Source organism: Lepus europaeus, chromosome 4 (genome assembly GCF_033115175.1).
Source record: "Lepus europaeus isolate LE1 chromosome 4, mLepTim1.pri, whole genome shotgun sequence".
NCBI classification, from domain to species: Eukaryota; Metazoa; Chordata; class Mammalia; order Lagomorpha; family Leporidae; genus Lepus; species Lepus europaeus.
In genome coordinates, this window is record NC_084830.1 from 39,494,375 (window position 1) to 39,513,299 (window position 18,925).

Consider the following 18,925-nt stretch of genomic DNA (forward strand, 5'->3'; position numbering starts at 1 on the left):
TGAGATGTAACTATTGCTTTCAATTATTGGTGGAAGTCTAATAAATATGTCTATGATAAAAGACAACCACACAGACCTTTCTTAAATTCCTGCCTGTTTAAAGAACATCTCTAAGCTGTCTATTTGTACAACATCCTTACAGTCTCTTAGCCTTTACCTTTTCCCTTTTCATCTGATAAATAGAGAATTAATATTTACATTGTAAGGCTCTTTAAAGAATTAAATAAAATGACATGCACAGCTCTCAGTACAGTGCCTGGCACAAGGTTCTATATTGGATATTCTGGCCTAGTAAAACTTAGAATACTGTATAAAGGAGATAGCATTTCATCTTTTACTACATTCTTTACTGTTTATAAGTGTTATAATGTTATAAACTGCTATGTTAAATCTAAATGTAATATAAAAGTTATTGAACATAATCCAGGACACCTATTGCCAACTATGGAGCACTCATTACATATGTTATCAGGCACTGCACTTTAGATCTTAAGGCATAAAACATGAGTAAGATCATTCCTGACCTCAAGGAACTAAATGTAGTTTACTTTAGGAGAGAAACAAGCAAATCATTGCACAACAGATGTTCTGAAAGCAGGGAAATAACAAAGTACCATGGACACAAAGGAGAAAGGAAATCACAGTATTTGGAGAAAGGAGTAAAACAAGGTTTCGGAAATGTATGCCGGGCTTTAAAGAATCAGTGAAGAAGATCATCTCATGGCGGGGGTCAGAGAGGAGATGGCATATGGAAAAAACACAAACACACAAACAAGACTGGCATATTTGGAAATACAAATAACTTGGAATGAGTCGGTTATAACTTGTATGTTTGAATGACAGTTTCCATAGTTGAGTATATTAATATATGGCAAAACTTCAGAAGCATAACCCTTTCACAAGACAATACACAACACAGGAAACAGGTAAGAAAAAAATTAGGTCATAACTAATGAATTTGCTAATAGTTAATCCCTCAACAGATAATACAAGTTCAATTTTAGCTATAATATACATGAAACATTTTTCTATATTATACACATGAAATATTACTGCCATTACATCTTTCTTATCTTTCAGTATAAAGAAAAAATTCAAAATCTACCATGTGATTTATAAATATTATTAGCTACCAATAATTGAGTGTTCAATGGCTACAGTGTGCAGAATGAACTGGAATTAAGCAAGTCTAGAAGCAGATAGAACAATTAGGAAGTTGTTAAAATATTTGGGCAAGAAACAAAGTGAGATAAGATCTACAGTTGTAGCAAAATAAAAAGCGGCAGACTGAGTTAGGAGATAGTGAGAGGTAAGATCCTTTAAGACTTCAATGAGGAGGGGCAGCAAGTTAAGCCACTCCTTGTGACATGGACACTCCATATCTAGATAGCAGACTTGAGTTCCAGCTGCTCTGTTCCCTGCTAATGTTCCTGAACGGCAGCAAAAGATGGTGGTTTCAGCTTGCCCAGCCTGGGCTGTTGTGCCCATTTGGGAAGCAAACAAAAAAATGGAAATTCTCTTCCTCTCTGCCTTTCAAATAAATAAAATAAATCTCAAAAAAAAAAAAGATGAAGACTTACATTAGGAAGAAGTAGAAAAGAACTCCTAGAGTCTGACTTGGGCTACTAGAAGAATAAGAATACAGTAACTTGAGAGAAAAACATACACACACGCACGCACAAGGAGGAAGACGTCTGAAAGAAATCATGAATTCAAATATAGACAAGGTGGATTTGAGGTATCCATAATAGATTTAAGCAAAGATTTTTCGGTAGGACATTATGTAGGTGGATATGGAGTCAGATGAATATTCTGACTGGTGAAATCATGTTTGTAAATCATCAACACACAGAGTATTAGCAGCTATGGAGTACACAAAATCAAGAAAGAGAGAGCGAAGGAGAAAAAGAGAGAGAGAGAGAGAAGGAGCCAGAATCATATCTTATGTCTGCTCCTGATGTTTGATAAGGAGCCAGCATTGTGGTGCAGTGGGCTAAACCACCACCTGCGATAGTGGCATCCTATATGGGTACCGGTTCATGTCCCCATTGCACCAATTTACTCCTGCTACATATCCAGTGATCAACAAAGATTTTTTTCTCTTCTGTAAAATAAACTTCTGAAACCACAACCCCTGCACCAATTTAAAGTTTAAGTTGAAATCCTTAGGATACATTTGAAATTAATTGTCCAGTGTAGATGTAGCTTAAATATATTTTCATCAAATGTTGGAACTGCATATTTAGTATAGTCAGCATAAGGAAAATACCTGCTATATAACCTATTTGGCAGACCCATACACATTGTCAAACAATCAACCAAATCTGACTTTCTATCAAAAAGATTCCAACTTTAATTTGAAATTCAAATAACTATTATGAATCACCATAACACACATCTCACATTCAAATTCTAATTCATTGTAGGAGATATGTGGACTATCTGGAGATGCTCCTTTGGGAGTGGTCAATGTGATATATAAAGTTAGAAAAATAGATAACTAAAAGAGAGTATGTGTGACAAGGAGCAGATAATGTGATAAAGATCCATGATTGAGTATTGAAGAGTTCTCATATTGTGCTAGGTCCTAGAAATCCTGGGATAAAAGGACTGTGATTCCTGCTCTCAAACAGCTCACAGCTAGGGTGATTATTGTGGTGCAATGGTTAGACCATTTGGGATGCATGCATCCCATATGGGAGTGTTAATTCCAGTTGTAGCTATCCAGCTTCCTGCTAATGTGCAGGAGGTGATGGCCCAAGTATTTGGGTCCCTGCCACAGATGTGAGAGACTCAGGTGGAGTTCTGGGCTCCTGACTTTTGTCCTATCCAGCCCTGGCTGTTGTGGGCATTTGTGGAGAGTACCAAGGAATTGAAAATGTTTTTGTGTCTGTCCTCTCTCTGTCATTTTTCATTGCAAGTAGAGGCTTAACTAATTACATCACAACACAGCTCTGAATAGAATTTTAAATCAAAGGAATATCCTCAGAAACAAATATTTTATTGATTCTTAATATGTATATCAGAAAGATATACATGCAAACTTGGAGAGACAAAGCAAAAATCTAGGGAGACCAACAACACTAGATTTCATAGAACAAGTTACCACGGAAGAGAAAGTTAAACAAGGCAAGAATGTAAGAGGTCTTCAGAGGGTCCCTTCATGTTTGCAGCTGAGCAATGATCAGTGAGCATGCAAGTAAAAAAAAGTTGATAGAAAGGGAAAAAAAACTTAAGGGATTAGAGAGAACAGTGGTCGTTCTCAACAGAAAGAATGGAAAAACTCATAATTCACAAACTTTAAAGTACTTTGGAAAATCTTTCCTCAGCAGAATAGAATTATCAATGCTAAACTGAGCAATGTTCCATATCAACCTAACAAATGGTAAAAGCAAAATGTAAAAGTATTCAAACTGTTTCTATATAACTTAACGATATCCTAGAAGAAAAATCAAAGAGTCATAGCAATGCAAAAATAGCCAACACTCAACAAGGTAAAAATTTACAATGCCTGGCATCCAAACTAAGATATGAGACATGCAAAGACTCAGGAAAACACATAAAATAATGAGAATAATCAATCAAAATCAACCCAGAACTTACATAAATATTATGGTTATCAAATAAAGATATGAAAATAGTAATTACAACCATATTCTATATGTTCAAAAAGTTATGGAGTCCATGGATTATAAAGAAATCTAAAATTGAAACTATAGTCTTTAAAACTTCATCTGAGATTAAAAAACCACATACAGAATGATATAAACAGAATATTTGATAGTTCAGGAGAAAAGAGCAGTACACTTAAAAGCACAGTGATAGGAAGCATAAAAAATGAAACACAGGAGGAAAATAAAAGTTGGTTTAATATAAAGAACATAAATAACCTATAGCACAGTTTCAAGCAGCCAAAGATATATGTAATAGGAATTCCTGAATAAGAGAAGAAAGTGGAGGGATCAGGATAAATATGTTAAAATAATAGCCGAAATTACCTCAAATCTTATAAACTATAAATCAGAAATCCAAAATATTCAACAAAACCCAAACACAAGAAATTTTAATAGAAATACACTATAGAACACTGTAACTGAATTGCACATAACTAGAGATTTAAAACAATTTAAGAAACCAGAGAAAAAAGTACATACTATGAACAGAAAAATAAGAATGTGAATAATATCACATTTCTCTTCAGAAACAGTGAAAAGGTGAAGGTAAAGAAGCAATAACTTCAAAATACAAAAAGAAAAAAAGTTAACCTAGAATTCTACACTCAGCAAAAATATCTCATAAAATAATGAAGGCAAAGTGTTCAGAACAAAACAAAGTTGAAAGTTTTCATCATCAGCATCTTTGCATTATAAGAAATATTAAAATAAACCCTTCAGGCAAATAAAATATGGCTAGAGATAGAAGTATATATCTATAAAAAGAAAAGATTAGTACTAAAAATGGTATATATTTTTCTTATTATTTAAAAATCTTTAAATATAAACATTTTTAAAAAGGAATATGATGTATTGTGGAATTTATAAAATGGGAAAAAGCAAAATAAGACACAAATAACACAGAGTCAAAAGAAAAGAAATGGAGGCCGGCGCCGTGGCTCAACAGGCTAATCCTCCGCCTTGCGGCGCCGGCACACCGGGTTCTAGTCCCGGTTGGGGCACCGATCCTGTCCCGGTTGCCCCTCTTCCAGGCCAGCTCTCTGCTGTGACTAGGGAGTGCAGTGGAGGATGGCCCAAGTGCTTGGGTCCTGCACCCCATGGGAGACCAGGAGAAGCACCTGGCTCCTGCCATCGGAACAGCGCGGTGCGCCGGCCGCAGCGCGCCTACCGCGGCGGCCATTGGAGGGTGAACCAACGGCAAAAGGAAGACCTTTCTCTCTCTCTCTCTCTCTCTCTCTCTCTCACTGTCCACTCTGCCTGTCAAAAAAAATAAAAAATAAAAAATAAAAAATAAAAAAGAAAAGAAATGGAAGTACTCTATTATTAGCATGTTACAATACACATTATATATTATAATAATGGTTGAAAGTTGATTATAATTTAAAGTTGTATATGACAAAAACTGAACTGATTAATAAAACAACAAAACAAAGTTATAGTTCTTGAGTCAAAAAGGAAGAAAAAACAATGATAAAAATCACTTGAGAACTGGAGTTCCTCACCGAAAAAAAACAAAATCCAGGAGTAATCCAAAATAAGATTAAAAAATAGAAACAAAGACAAAATAGGTCAAGTAGAAAACCAAAGGCAAATGATATAATCAAATCAAACCACACCAATAATCATATTAAATATCAATTGTCTAAACAGCAAATTAAAAGGCAAAGATTGTCAGACTGGAAAGCATAGCAAGGCCCAAGTATATGCTGCCTATAAGAAAAGTACTTCAAGTATATAGGAACAAATAAGTTTCAAGCAAAAGAATAGAAAAACATGTAGCATGTTAACCCATTAAGTCTCAAGTTTTCAATTCTACAAATATTTCAATGGCATAGTATTTTTTCAAAGTTCCCATAAGTGGTATATACATTGCTCAATTTCAGTTTCCATATCTGTCCTATACTTAGGATGATGGAACACAATGGATTAATACCACCCAACAGAAACGTGGAGTAGCTATATTAAGATTAGATTGTAGAGAAAAGAGTACTACTAAGAATAAATAAAATCACTTAATAATGTAAAGGGATCAAGTCAATAAGAGTATATAACAATTCTAATCTTTGGAAGTTCTAGCAGGGGAGCGCAGTTACTTGTATACCCTTGACCAAAGACCGGACCTCCTCTAGCAGGGAAGGTCGTCCTCTTCGAGCAAGCACACAGCTTCGGGAGGGATGCACAGGGAGCAGTGAGGGAGGAAGGGGACACACACCTAGTCAGCAAGATCAGCTGAATCAACCCTGGTGTCACAGCCACATCACCCTCACAATGGATCTAAAATACATGAAATGAAAATGGACAGAACTGCAAGGGAAAATAGACAAAGTTCAGTACTGTCACCTATTTCAATACTCTTCTAATAATCAATAGGATGAACAGGCAGAAAATCAACAACAATACACTATACTTGAACAACAGTTTCAATCAAGTTGATTTGATAGGCACTTAAAAATACTCTGGCTATGTGGCAGGGAATCAACTACTTGAGCCATCATTTCTGCCTTCCAGGATGTGCACTAGCAGGAAGCTGGAACTGGAAGCAGAGCATGGACTTGAACACAGGTGCACCAATATGAGATGCAAGTATCACAAGTGGCAGTCCAACAGCTGAACCAAATGCCAGCCCCCCAGAGGTAATTTGAATTTATAGAAATATCTTTAATATTTATTTATAAGTCAAATTTTGAGAGTATATCCCACATTTACTAATAAAAAAAGAACACACAAGTTCATAATGTAGTGAGAATAAGGTTCTTATTGTATTGTATTGCATTATTCTGTTGCATATGCATATGACTGTATTGCATATAACATCTCCAGACTTTATATAAAGCATTAATTTTTTAAGACCATGAAGAATGGTGGCTTCGGGCTGGCGCTGTGGTGCAGTAGGTTAATCCACCTGCAGCACCGGCATCCCATATGGGAGCCAGTTCTAGTAACGGCTGCCCCTCTTCCAGTCCAGCTCTCTGCTGTGGCATGAGAAAGCAGTAGAAGAGGGCCCAAGTGCTTGGGCCCCTGCACCCGCATGGGAAACTGGAAAGAAGCACCTGGCTCCTGGCTTTGGATTGGCGCTCCTCTGGCAGTTGCAGCCATTTGGGGAGTGAACCAGCGGATGAAGACCTCTCTCTCTCTCTGCCTCTCACTGTCTGTAATTCTACCTCTCAATAAATAAATTAAATTTAAAAAAAAAAGATGGCCAGCGCCGTGGCTTAATAGGCTAATCCTCCACCTGTGGTGCCGGCACTCCAGGTTCTAGTCCCGGTTAGGGCGCCGGATTCTGTCCCGGTTGCTCCTCTTCCAGTCCAGCTCTCTGCTGTGGCCTGGGAGGGCAGTGGAGGATGGCCCAAGTGCTTGGGCCCTGCACCCGCATGAGAGACCAGGATAAGCACTTGGCTCATGGCTTCGGATAGGCGCAGTGCGCCAGCCGTAGCAGCCATTTTGGGGGGTGAACCAACAGAAGGAAGACCTTTCTCTCTGTCTTTCTCTCTCACTGTCTAACTCTGCCTGCAAAAGAAAAAAAAAAAAAAAAAGAATGGTGGCTGTTTTTTAAGTACATGTCAAGATTTCTTGTCATCTGTGTTTTGAGCTCTGAAGAAAAAAGCAAGTGAATATTTTTTCAAGTGAAAATACTACTCCTAGGGCTGGTGCTGTGGCATAGTGGGTTAATGCCTGGCCTGAAGCGCTGGCATCCCATATGGGTACGGGTTCGAGACCCAGCTGCTCCACGTCCAATCCAGCTCTCTGCTGTGGCCTGGGAAAGCAGTGGAAGATGGGAGACCTGGAGGAGGCTCCTGGCTCCTGATCAGCACAGTTCCGGCTGTTTTGGCCAGCTGGGGAGTGAACCATCAGATGGAGGTTCTCTCTCTCTCTCTCTCTCTCTCTCTCTCTCTCTCTTTTCTTTCTCTCTCTCTCTCTCTCTGCCTCTCCTCTCTCTGTATAACTCTTTCAAATAAAAAAAAATCCTTAAAAAAAAAAAGAAAATACAACTACTATTACTACCTATTGTAGTATCTACAGCTCTTTGAGTGCTTACCTGAATATTAAGCACTAACTGCCTATTTTCTGATTTGCAAATGTGCTTCCATTTGTTTCCTGCAATCAATCACCTGCTGTCTCCAAGGGTATACATTGGCAAGAAGCTGGAATCTGAAAAGGAGCTGGAACTAGAATCCAGGCACCACAATTTGAGATGTCAGTGTTCCAAGTGGCATTTTAACTGCTGCACCAAATACCCACCTCACTTCCTTTGTTCTTTCTATATTTGCCTTCACAGGATGGTAGAATTAGTGGAAGAGCTTGTTTTTTAAAATATAGAATTCACCAACTTTAATCTATAATATTTCTCTTGTGTTCACAAAGGAAACTAGAAGGTCTTAATCACATATTAAGAAGGCATGGGCATCCTATACTTAAATGTACTATATACATTAATAAAATATACACAATGCATTTAAATAAAAAGAATAAGTTTTAGTTTAAAAAATACTCTGGCCAAAAATGGAATATATTCTCTTCTTAATACATATGGAAATTTTACCAAAATAAGCCACAATGAAATTAAATTAGAATTCATTAACAGAGAGATTTCTGTAAAGTCCCCAATATTTAAATAAAAATAAAATGCTATTAAGTAATTCATGAGTCAAAGAAGAAAAGAGAAAATGTGCAAGTATTTTTTAACTGAAAGAAAATGAGAAGACAACATGTCAGAATTTTTGGCATGCCACTAAAGTAGTATCAAGGGGATACTTACAGAATGTGATTACTATATTAGAAAAACAGAAAAATCTCAAAGAAAAAAATCTCGGCATCTACCTTAAGAAAAGGAGAAAACTTAACCAAAGTAAATAGGAAAAATGTAGTAAATATCACAGCAAAAATGAACAATGAAAAAATCCATGAAACCAAAAGTTGATTCTAGGATATCAATAAAATTAACAAACATCTAGTCAAACTGAGCAGGACATAAAGAGAGAAGTCACAAAATACCAATATAAGGAATGAAAGAGGTGGTACCATTACAGATTCTAAGGTTTTAAAAGAAAAATCAGGCCGGCGTCATGGCTCAATAGGCTAATCCTCTGCCTTGCGGCGCCGGCACACCGGGTTCTAGTCCTGGTCAGGGCACCGGATTCTGTCCCGGTTGCCCCTCTTCCAGGCCAGCTCTCTGCTGTGGCCAGGGAGTGCAGTGGAGGATGGTCCAACTGCTTGGGCCCGGCACCTGCATGGGAGACCAGGAGAGGCACCTGGCTCCTGCCTTCGGATCAGTGCGGTGCACCGGCCACAGCGCGCCAGCCGCAGCGGCCATTGGAGGGTGAACCAATGGCAAAGGAAGATCTTTCTCTCTGTCTCTCTCTCTCTCACTGTCTACTCTGCCTGCCAAAAAAAAAAAAAAAACAGTATTTTTACACTTTGTGTTTCTGTGTGGGTGCAAACTGATGAAATCTTTACTTAGTATATACTGAATCAATCTTCTGTATATAAAGATAATTGAAAATGAAAAAAAAAAACTTGGTGTTAAATTGGAAATTACATAGAAAATTAATCAATTTTTTAAAAAAAATATCATGTAGGATCTCTGTCATTAATGTGCTGTACACTGTTATTTAATGCTGTAACTAGTACTCCAACAGTATTCTTTCACTTTGTGTTGCTATGTGAGGACAAACTGTTGAAATCTTTATATATACTAAACTGATCTTTGTATATAAAGAGAATTGAAAATGAATCTTGATGTGAATGGAAGGGGAGAGCGAGCGGGAAAGGGGAGGGTTGTGGGTAGGATTGAAGTTATGGGGGGGGGAAGCCATTGTAATCCATAAGCTGTACTTCGGAAATTTATATTCATTAAATAAAAGATTAAAAAAAAAAGAATAATCAACTACTATTAGCATCTTTATGCCAATGAATTAGACAAATATGAGGGACTATACAAATTCCTTGAAAGATACAACTACAAAGCTGATTCAAGAAAAAAATGATAATTTGAATAAAATATATTTATTAAGGAAATTAAATTTTTACTTTAAAAAATCCTTTCTAAAATTTAAAATCACATGTCCAAATGGGTTCAGTGATGAAGTCCAGTAAACATTTAAGGATGAAATAATACCAACTCTACACAAAACAATAAGGAAGAGAAAATAATAGAAAAAAATGAAGAAATGAAATCACACAGGTGAACTAATTCCCACAATTACATCTAAATAATGTAGAAAAAAATGTAGGCTTCCTATTTAAAAGGTACCTAAATAAATAAGTAGGATATAAGACATCTATGAAGACATAAAAGCAAATTCTAAAGAACTTACTGAGGCAAACATTTTCGAATACTTCTTTTGTTGCTTTCAACAAGGCATGGTAGCATTAGCATATTACCAAAAGTGTATGAATAAGCTATAAAATTCTAGTGAAAGTATAACACAAATCCTTAATAGATCTTTAAATTTCACACTGAATCATTTAATTAATGTTAAAGAGGAAGGTAGCGGCCGGCGCCGCAGCTCACTAGGCTAATCCTCCGCCTTGCAGCGCGGGCACACGGGGTTCTAGTCCCGGTGGGGGCACCAATCCTGTCCCGGTTGCCCCTCTTCCAGGCCAGCTCTCTGCTGTGGCCCAGGAGTGCAGTGGAGGATGGCCCAAGTGCTTGGGCCCTGCACCCCATGGGAGACCAGGAGAAGCGCCTGGCTCCTGCCATCGGATCAGCGCAGTGCGCCAGCCGCAGCGCGCCTACTGCGGCAGCCATTGGAGGGTGAACCAGCGGCAAAAGGAAGACCTTTCTCTCTGTCTCTCACTATCCACTTCGCCTGTCCAAAAAAAAAAAAAAAAGAGGAAGGTAGCTTCAAAGTCTATGAAATTATGAAAGAAAATCTCAAAGCTGAAAAGGGATACTCTGACAAGGAAAGAAGTATACTATAGGAAAAACAACTCTACAATGTTTGTGAATATCTGTGTCACAATAAAGAAAGTTGTATCAAAACTCTGACATTAATCAATTCTGTGACTTTAAGAATATAGTCTCTCTGGATCTATCTGCACTTATAAAATGAATGAGACCAACTAATCTCTAAATTCTTGTGATCATCTTTGAAAGTCTAAGATCCTACAATTCTAAACAAAATGATAAACTGACATGATACAAGGCTAATATAATTTTAACACAGTGGAAATACATAGTACACTTTGTCTAAAATGAAAGTAACAGAGAAAATTTTCATTATTTGGTTAACATTATTTAGTTATCTTCTTTATTTTATAACTAAAAGAGAAGTTTTACATAATTTTCACTTCTGTACCTTGTTTGAGCGTAGAGACACTCGACCTCCACAACGAGCACAGAACTTTGTTTGGCAATAAGAACAGTTATGGCCACATCCATCAGCAAACTTTGTTTTGTGGCAGATACCACAGGTTGGAGCATCACCCTTCTGTTCTTGCTGCTGCTGTGATTCTTCTCCCATCTTCTTTACCTGTTCCTTATACATTTCAAACTGCTGGTGCAGTTTTCTGCAGAAAAAACAAACAGATAAAAAATTGGTTTCCTGGTGTTTCATGGAATTTATAAACATAATTTTATTAAAGAAAATCTACAGGATAAAAATAAAAAACAAACATTTAATTTTCCAATTTACATAATAAAATATTATATACCGCTTTACACCTTGAAAGTGTTGCCAACTTATTCATTCTGAAATACATACTAAGAAACCATAAAATATGTTTCTGAGGACATGCTTTTGATTAAAAATTCTACAGTTTCAGAGCTAGCAATGTAGCAAATGCCTGCAAATGCCAGCATCCCATACGGATACAAGTTCAAATCCCAGCTTCTCTGTTTCCAATCTAGCTCTCTGATAATGCACCTGAGAAATCAGCCAAAGATGGCCCAAGTCCTTGGGTCCCTGCATTTATGTGTGAGATCTGAATAAAGCTCCTGGCTTTGGCCTGCCCCAGCCCCTGCCCGTTGAGAGGCCATTTGGGGAGTGAACCAGTAGATGAAAGATTCCCCACCCCACCCCACCCCTCTCTCTCTGTCTGTAACTCTGTCTTTCAAATAGGTTAAATATTTTTTAAATTCTACAATTTCTACGATTTGTAATATATTTTCGATCACAGACTCCAAAATATTTCAAATATAGTTCAATTGTTTAGCTTTAGAAATACAGAAAGCTAATTTGACTTATACAGTAAAATTAAAAGCTATGACCTTCAAATCAAGCTCAATTGGGATGATCTAAAGAATTCAAACAGAAGGGAGAACACTGAATATATGCTCACTAATTGTTTAAATCTGTTCAACAGTCTGGACATTAGTTCACTATGAGAAAGCACTAAAAAATGAAGCTGTGTAAATTAGAACTAGGCTTTAGTTTAACAATAAATCAAAGGGGTTACAACAAACATGCCAAATATATGATATTATTTGTGATTAAAAATAGTGATAAAACTGTTTTTATAAAAAATTGAAATTTGAAGATGATAAAGAGTTCAGCTTAGGACTTAGAAAACTACAAATAATGTCACTCCCATTCTAACAACAAAAGGATAAATAGTGTGCAAAAACTATGACTTTTCTTTAGTCTATTAAAGAGTTGGACTTTTAAAGCAAACAATGTAAATAACAAAGAGCAAAGGCCTCCCCAAGGAGAAATTTAATAGATGTTTTCACCTTTTCCAGGAACACAAAAGATAGAGATGGCCATCATACAGGCAGCTAAAAGCTGCAGCCAAGTGGAGATACCTGGTCTAACACATGAAGCAGGCACACTTGGAAACAAGTTTCAGGCCTGCCTAGCACCATGTCAGTCACAATTATATCCTCCAGGCTAATCTGTGCAATGTCATGATCCAGCAGAAACAGGATCCATGCCTTGTCACAGTAGACACAGATATCCCCCATGGACAAAGGCTCCGGGTCCACCCCTGAAGACCCACCACTGAGGCTCACCCCACAGGACACAGACTGAGCACCATCACACTGACGGGCCAGTTCTTCAGAACAAGGCTCCAGGCCCATCTCAGTATTTAAACAGCCCCTCTTGATGCAGACCAAGGCCCATTCCAATGCCAGGTCAGCCCCCAAATATAAGCTCCAAGACCAAGTCTAAAGAAACAAATCAACAAATTCATCATCATAGAGGATACAGGCTCAGGGTCTATATACAGGCCCGGTCAGATACCAGGCCAGACTGCCTAAGGATTCTAGCAGCAAGCACTTCCACAGACAATGACAGACTCCCTGGAATCTCTAGACAGGCTGACTCCAAAGAGCTTTCCCATAAAATAACAAACTGTACAGCATAAGTAAGTTCCTACTTCTTTGAGTGTAGACATTAATGTAAGAAGACAAAAACCATGAAACCAAGGAGATATAGCACCACCAAAAACTATGATAATTTCCCAGTAGCTGACCCTAAATAAATGAAATTATATGAACAATCTGACAAAGAAACCAAAACAATGATTTTAAGGAAGCTGGCAAACTTTAAGAAAATAGAGAAATAAACAACAACAACAACAACAAAATAATGACTAATATGAGAAATTTAACTAAGAGATTGAAATTATAAAAAGAACTCAGAGATTCTGGACATGAAAAATATAATAAATGAAGTGAAAAATTCAGAAGAGAGCACTTACAGCAAAATTGATCAATCAGAAGAAAAAATAAATCCATGAGTACAAAGGCAGATTATTTGAAAATACATTCTGAGAGCTGTATAATTGTTCAAACCTGGTAAATGCCACTCTTAGGATCATTGGTTACTATCCTCACTCTGTCTTTTATGACCTTGTCTAAATATGATCAGAGTCAGGAAACTTGGAAGGCTTCCATAGCCTTGGCAACTCATGACGACAGCCTAGGGTGGTTACTGGCACCATAAACTAGAGTGTCAATTTGTTGGGTCAACAACAGGAGCCACTGTGCACTTGCTCCTCATGTGGGATCTCTGTTCTTAATATGCTGTACATTTTGATTTAATGCTATAACTAGTACTCAAACAGTATGTTTCACTTTGTGTTTCTATGTGGGTGCAAACTGTTGAAATCTTTATACTAAATTGATCTTCTGTATATAAAGAGAATTGAAAATGATTCTTGATGCAAATGGAAGGGGAGAGGGAGCGTGAGAGGGGAGGGTTGCAGGTGGGAGGGAAGTTATGGGAGGGGGAAGCCATTGTAATCCATAAGCTGTACACTGGAAATTTATATTCATTAAATAAAAGTTAAAAAAAAAAAAAAGAAAATACATTCTGAGAGGCCGGCGCCATGGCTTAACAGGCTAATCCTCCACCTTGCGGCGCCGGCACACTGGGTTCTAGTCCCAGTTGGGGCGCCGGAATCTATCCTGGTTGCCCCTCTTCCAGGCCAGCTCTCTGCTATGGCCCGGGAAGGCAGTGGAGGATGGCCCAAGTCCTTGGGCCCTGCACCCGCATGGGAGACCAGGAGAAGCACCTGGCTCCTGGCTTCGGATCAGCGCGATGCACAGGCCGCAGCAGCCATTGGAGGGTGAACCAACGGCAAAAAGGAAGACCTTTCTCTCTGTCTCTCTCTCTCTCACTATCCACTCTGCCTGTCCAAAAAAAAAAAAAAAAAAAGAAAGAAAAGAAAATACATTCTGAGAAGAAAAAAAGAATGCAAATATATGAAGAAAGCTTATAGAATTTATAGGACAACATCATAAGAAAAAATTTAGTTTTGGGAGTTCAAAAAGTAGAAGACAGAGATGGGGCAGAAAGATCATTTAAAGAAATTATAACAAAAAAACTTTACAGATCTTGAAAAGATTCAAATATTCAGATACAGGAAAGTATAAGGTTCAACTGGATTCAGTCTAAAGAAGACTATACCTAATGATCAAACACATAATGATCAAACTTGAAATTAAACAGAGGACCCTAAGAGAGACAACAGAAAAAGAGCAAATCACATATACAAGTATTCTAATAAGACTGGCAGCAAACTTCTCAGCAAAAATCTCAGAAGTCAAAGAAAGTAAAATGATACATATGCAAAGTGCTAAAGGGAAAAAACTCAACCAAAGAAAACTGTACCCAGCAAAATTGTCCTTAAGAAATAAAGGAGGTACCTTTCTCTGAAGGGAGGAGAGAACTTCCACTTTGACTATGACCCTAGCGGAATAAGATCAAAGTCAGCGAATTCTAAAGGCTTCCATAGCCCTGGCAGCTCATGACTAGAGCCTAGGGAGATTACTGATTGGAAGAATCAATATCATCAAAATGTCTATTCTCCCAAAAGCAATATATACATTCAATGCAATACCAATCAAGATACCGAAGACCTTCTTCTCAGATCTGGAAAAAATGATGCTGAAATTCATATGGAGACACAGAAGACCTCGAATAGCCAAAGCAATCTTGTACAACAAAAACAAAGCCGGAGGCATCACAATACCAGATTTCACGACATACTACAGGGCAGTTGTTATCAAAAGAGCTTGGTACTGGTACAGAAACAGATGGATAGACCAATGGAACAGAATAGAAACACCAGAAATCAATCCAAACATCTACAGCCAACTTATATTTGATCAAAGATCCAAGACTAATCCCTGGAATAAGGACAGCCTATTCAATAAATGGTGCTGGGAAAATTGGATTTCCACATGCAGAAGCTTGAAGCAAGACCCATACCTATCACCTTACACAAAAATTCACTCAACATGGATTAAAAACTTAAATCTATGACCAGACACCATCAAATTATTAGAGAGCATTAGAGAAACCCTGCAAGATAAAGGTACAGGCAAAGACTTCTTGGAAAAGACCCCAGGAGCACAGGCAGTCAAAACCAAAATTAACATTTGGGATTGCATCAAATTGAGAAGTTTCTGTACTATAAAAGAAACAGTCAGGAAAGTGAAGAGACAACCAACAGAATGGGAAAAAATATTTGCAAACTATACTACAGATAAAGGGTTGATAACCAGAATCTACAAAGAAATCAAGAAAATACACAACAACAAAACAAACAACCCACTTAAGAGATGGGCCAAGGACCTCAATAGACATTTTTCGAAAGAGGAAATCCAAATGGCCAACAGACACATGAAAAAGTGTTCAGCATCACTAGCAATCAGGGAAATGCAAATCAAAACCACAATGAGGTTTCACCTCACCCCGGTGAGAATGGCTCACATTCAGAAATCTACCAACAATAGATGCTGGAGAGGATGTGGGGAAAAAGGGACACTAACCCACTGTTGGTGGGAATGCAAACTGGTTAGGCCACTATGGAAGTCAGTCTGGAGATTCCTCAGAAACCTGAACATAACCCTACCATACAACCCAGCCATCCCACTCCTTGGAATTTACCCAAAGGAAATTAATTTGGCTAATAAAAAAGCCATCTTCACATTAATGTTTATTGCAGCTCAATTCACAATAGCTAAGACCTGGAACCAACCCAAATGCCCATCAACAGTAGACTGGATAAAGAAAATTATGGGACATGTACTCCATAGAATACTATACAGCAGTAAGAAACAATGAAACCCGGTCATTTGCAACAAGATGGAACAATCTGGAAAACATCATGCTGAGTGAATTAAGCCAGTCCCAAAGAGACAAATATCATTTGTTTTCCCTGATCGGCGACAACTGAGCACCAAAGGGGAAACCTGTTGAAGTGAAATGGACACTATAAGAAACAGTGACCTGATCAGCTCTTGTCCTGACTCTAGACGTACAATGTAATACTTTATCCTTTTTAGTATTTGTTGTTGTTGTTGTTGTTGTTGTTTTAGTACTAGTGGTTGAACTCTGTAATTAACACACAATTATTCTTAGGTGTTTAAATTTTAACCGAAAAGTGATCCCTGTTAAATTTAAGAGTGGAAAAAGAGAGGGAAGAGATGTACAATTTGGGACATGCTCAATCAGACTTGCCCCAAATGATAGAGTTAGAAATGTGCCAGGGGATTCCAATACAATCCCATCAAGGTGGCATGTATCAATGCCATCTCACTAGTCCAGGTGATCAATTTCAGTTCACAATTGATGGCTCTGATAGGTCTAAGAGTCAAAGGGATCACACAAACAAGACAAGTGTCTACTAATACTAACTGATAGAATCAAAAAGGGAGAGAAAGATCCAACATGGGAAGTGGGATACACAGCAGACTCATAGAATGGCAGACGTCCTAAACAACACTCTGGCCTCAGAATCAGCCCTTAAGGCATTCGGATCTGGCTCAAGAGCCCATGAGAGTATTGTAGGCATGGAAAGCCAAGATACCATGGAAAAGAAAAAAAAAAAAAAAGAAGAAGACCTAAATGAAAGATCTCTGTGAGTGAGATCCCAGTGGAAAGAACTGGGGCCATCAAAGAAGGAGGTACCTTTCTCTGAAGGGAGGAGAGAACTTCCACTTTAACTATGACCCTGTAGGAATAAGATCGAAGTTGGCGAACTCAAAAGGCTCCCATTGCCTTGACAACTCATGACTAGAGCCTAGGGAGATTACTGACGCCATGAACAGGAGTGTCAAATTGTTAAGTCAGCAAAAGGAGTCACTGTGTACTTACATCCCATGTGAGATCTGTGTTTAATGTGTTGTCTAATGTGCAGTGATGCTATAACTAGTATTGAAACAGTATTTTTACTCTTTGTGTTTCTGCGTGGGTACAAACTGATGAGATCTTTACTAATTATATACTGAATCGATCTTCTGTATATAAAGATAATTGGAAATGAAAAAAAAAAAACCCTGGTGTTAAATTGGAAATGGCATAGAAAATTAATTAATTTTTAAAAAATATATTATGTAGGATCTCTGTCTTTAATGTGCTGTACACTCTTATTTAATGCTATAACTAGTACTCCAACAGTATTTTTTTTCACTTTGTGTTGCTATATGGGGGCAAACTGTTGAAATCGTTACCTAATATATACTAAACTGATCTTCTGTATATAAAGAGAATTGAAAATGAATCATGATGTGATTGGAAGGGGAGAGGGAGCGGGAAAGGGGAGGGTTGTGGGTGGGAGGGAATTTTTGGGAGGGGGAAGCCATTGTAACCCATAAGCTGTATCTTGGAAATTTATATTCATTAAATAAATGTTTAAGAAAAAAAAAAGAAATAAAGGAAAACACTGGGTATTTGGTACAGTGTTTCAGATGCTGCTTACGATGACTGCATACCATATCAGAGTGCCTGCTTTGCTTCTGATTCCAGCTTCCTGCTATTGTGTACCATGGGAGGCAGCAGATAATGGCTCAAGTAATTGGGTCCCTGACACCTACATGGGAGACTCATTGAATTCCAGCTTCCTGGCTTTTGACTGGCCCAGCCCTAGCAGTTGCAGGCATTTGGAGAGTAAACTAGTGGATGGAAAATCTTTCTCTGTCTCTCTTTGCCTTTCAAATAAAATAAAAATAAGCATTATAATTTTAAATCTACATAATTTAAAAAGGTCAAGATAAAGACTTTCTCAGATAATAAGATTGGAGGGAGCTCATCAGTTCTAGACTAATCTTACAAGGAATGCTTGGGGGGGGGGGCAGCGATGTGGATCAGCAAATTAAAACCTTAGCCTGAAGCACAAGAATCCAATATGTGCAACAGTTTGAGTCCCAGTTGCTCCACTCCAATCCAGCTCCCTGCTAATGACCTGGAAAAGCAGGAGATAGCCCAAGTGCTTGGACCTCTGCACCTAAATGAGAGACTTGAAAGAAGCTCCTGGCTTCTGACTTCAGACTGTCCCATCCTGGCTGTTGCAGTCTTTCAGGGAGTGAACCAGCTGACGGAAGATCTCTCTCTATGTCCCTCCTTCTCTCTATCTCTATCTCTGTAACTCTGCCTTTCAAATAAATAAGGAAGAATAATTAAAAAACAGCATGTTTCCAGTATAAAAACAAACTCTCAGCGCTGTGGCTTAGTAAGTTAAGCATCTGCCTGCAGTGCCAGCTTCCCATAGGAGCGGCCAGTTCGAGTCCAGGTTGCTCCACTTCCAATCCAGCTCCCTGCTGTTGGCCTGGGAAAACAGTAAAAGATTGCGGAAGTGCTTGGGCCCCTGCACCCACCTGGGAGACCTTGGCTCCTAGCTTCAGATCAACTCAACTCCAGCCATTGTGGCCATCTGGGAGTGAACCAGCACATGGACAACCTTTCTCTCTCTCTTTCTCTCTCTCTCCCTCTCTATGCCTATAACTATGCCTCTTAAGTAAATAAATAAATCTTTAAAAAATTCATATATATCAATGTAATAGAATAAAGGGCCTAGAAATA

At 38.1% G+C, this 18,925-nt stretch overlaps 1 protein-coding gene across 19 annotated transcripts in view; it reads right to left on the bottom strand.

Annotated features, from left to right (window-relative positions):
- Positions 1 to 18,925, bottom strand: part of RIMS2 (regulating synaptic membrane exocytosis 2) — a 753,630-nt gene that overhangs the window by 521,749 nt on the left and 212,956 nt on the right. For all 19 annotated transcript variants that reach the window (XM_062188147.1, XM_062188136.1, XM_062188128.1 and 16 more), the window contains one exon: positions 10,973 to 11,183. In XM_062188147.1, coding sequence (XP_062044131.1) covers positions 10,973 to 11,183 — 211 coding nt within the window. The remainder of the gene's footprint in view (positions 1 to 10,972; positions 11,184 to 18,925) is intronic.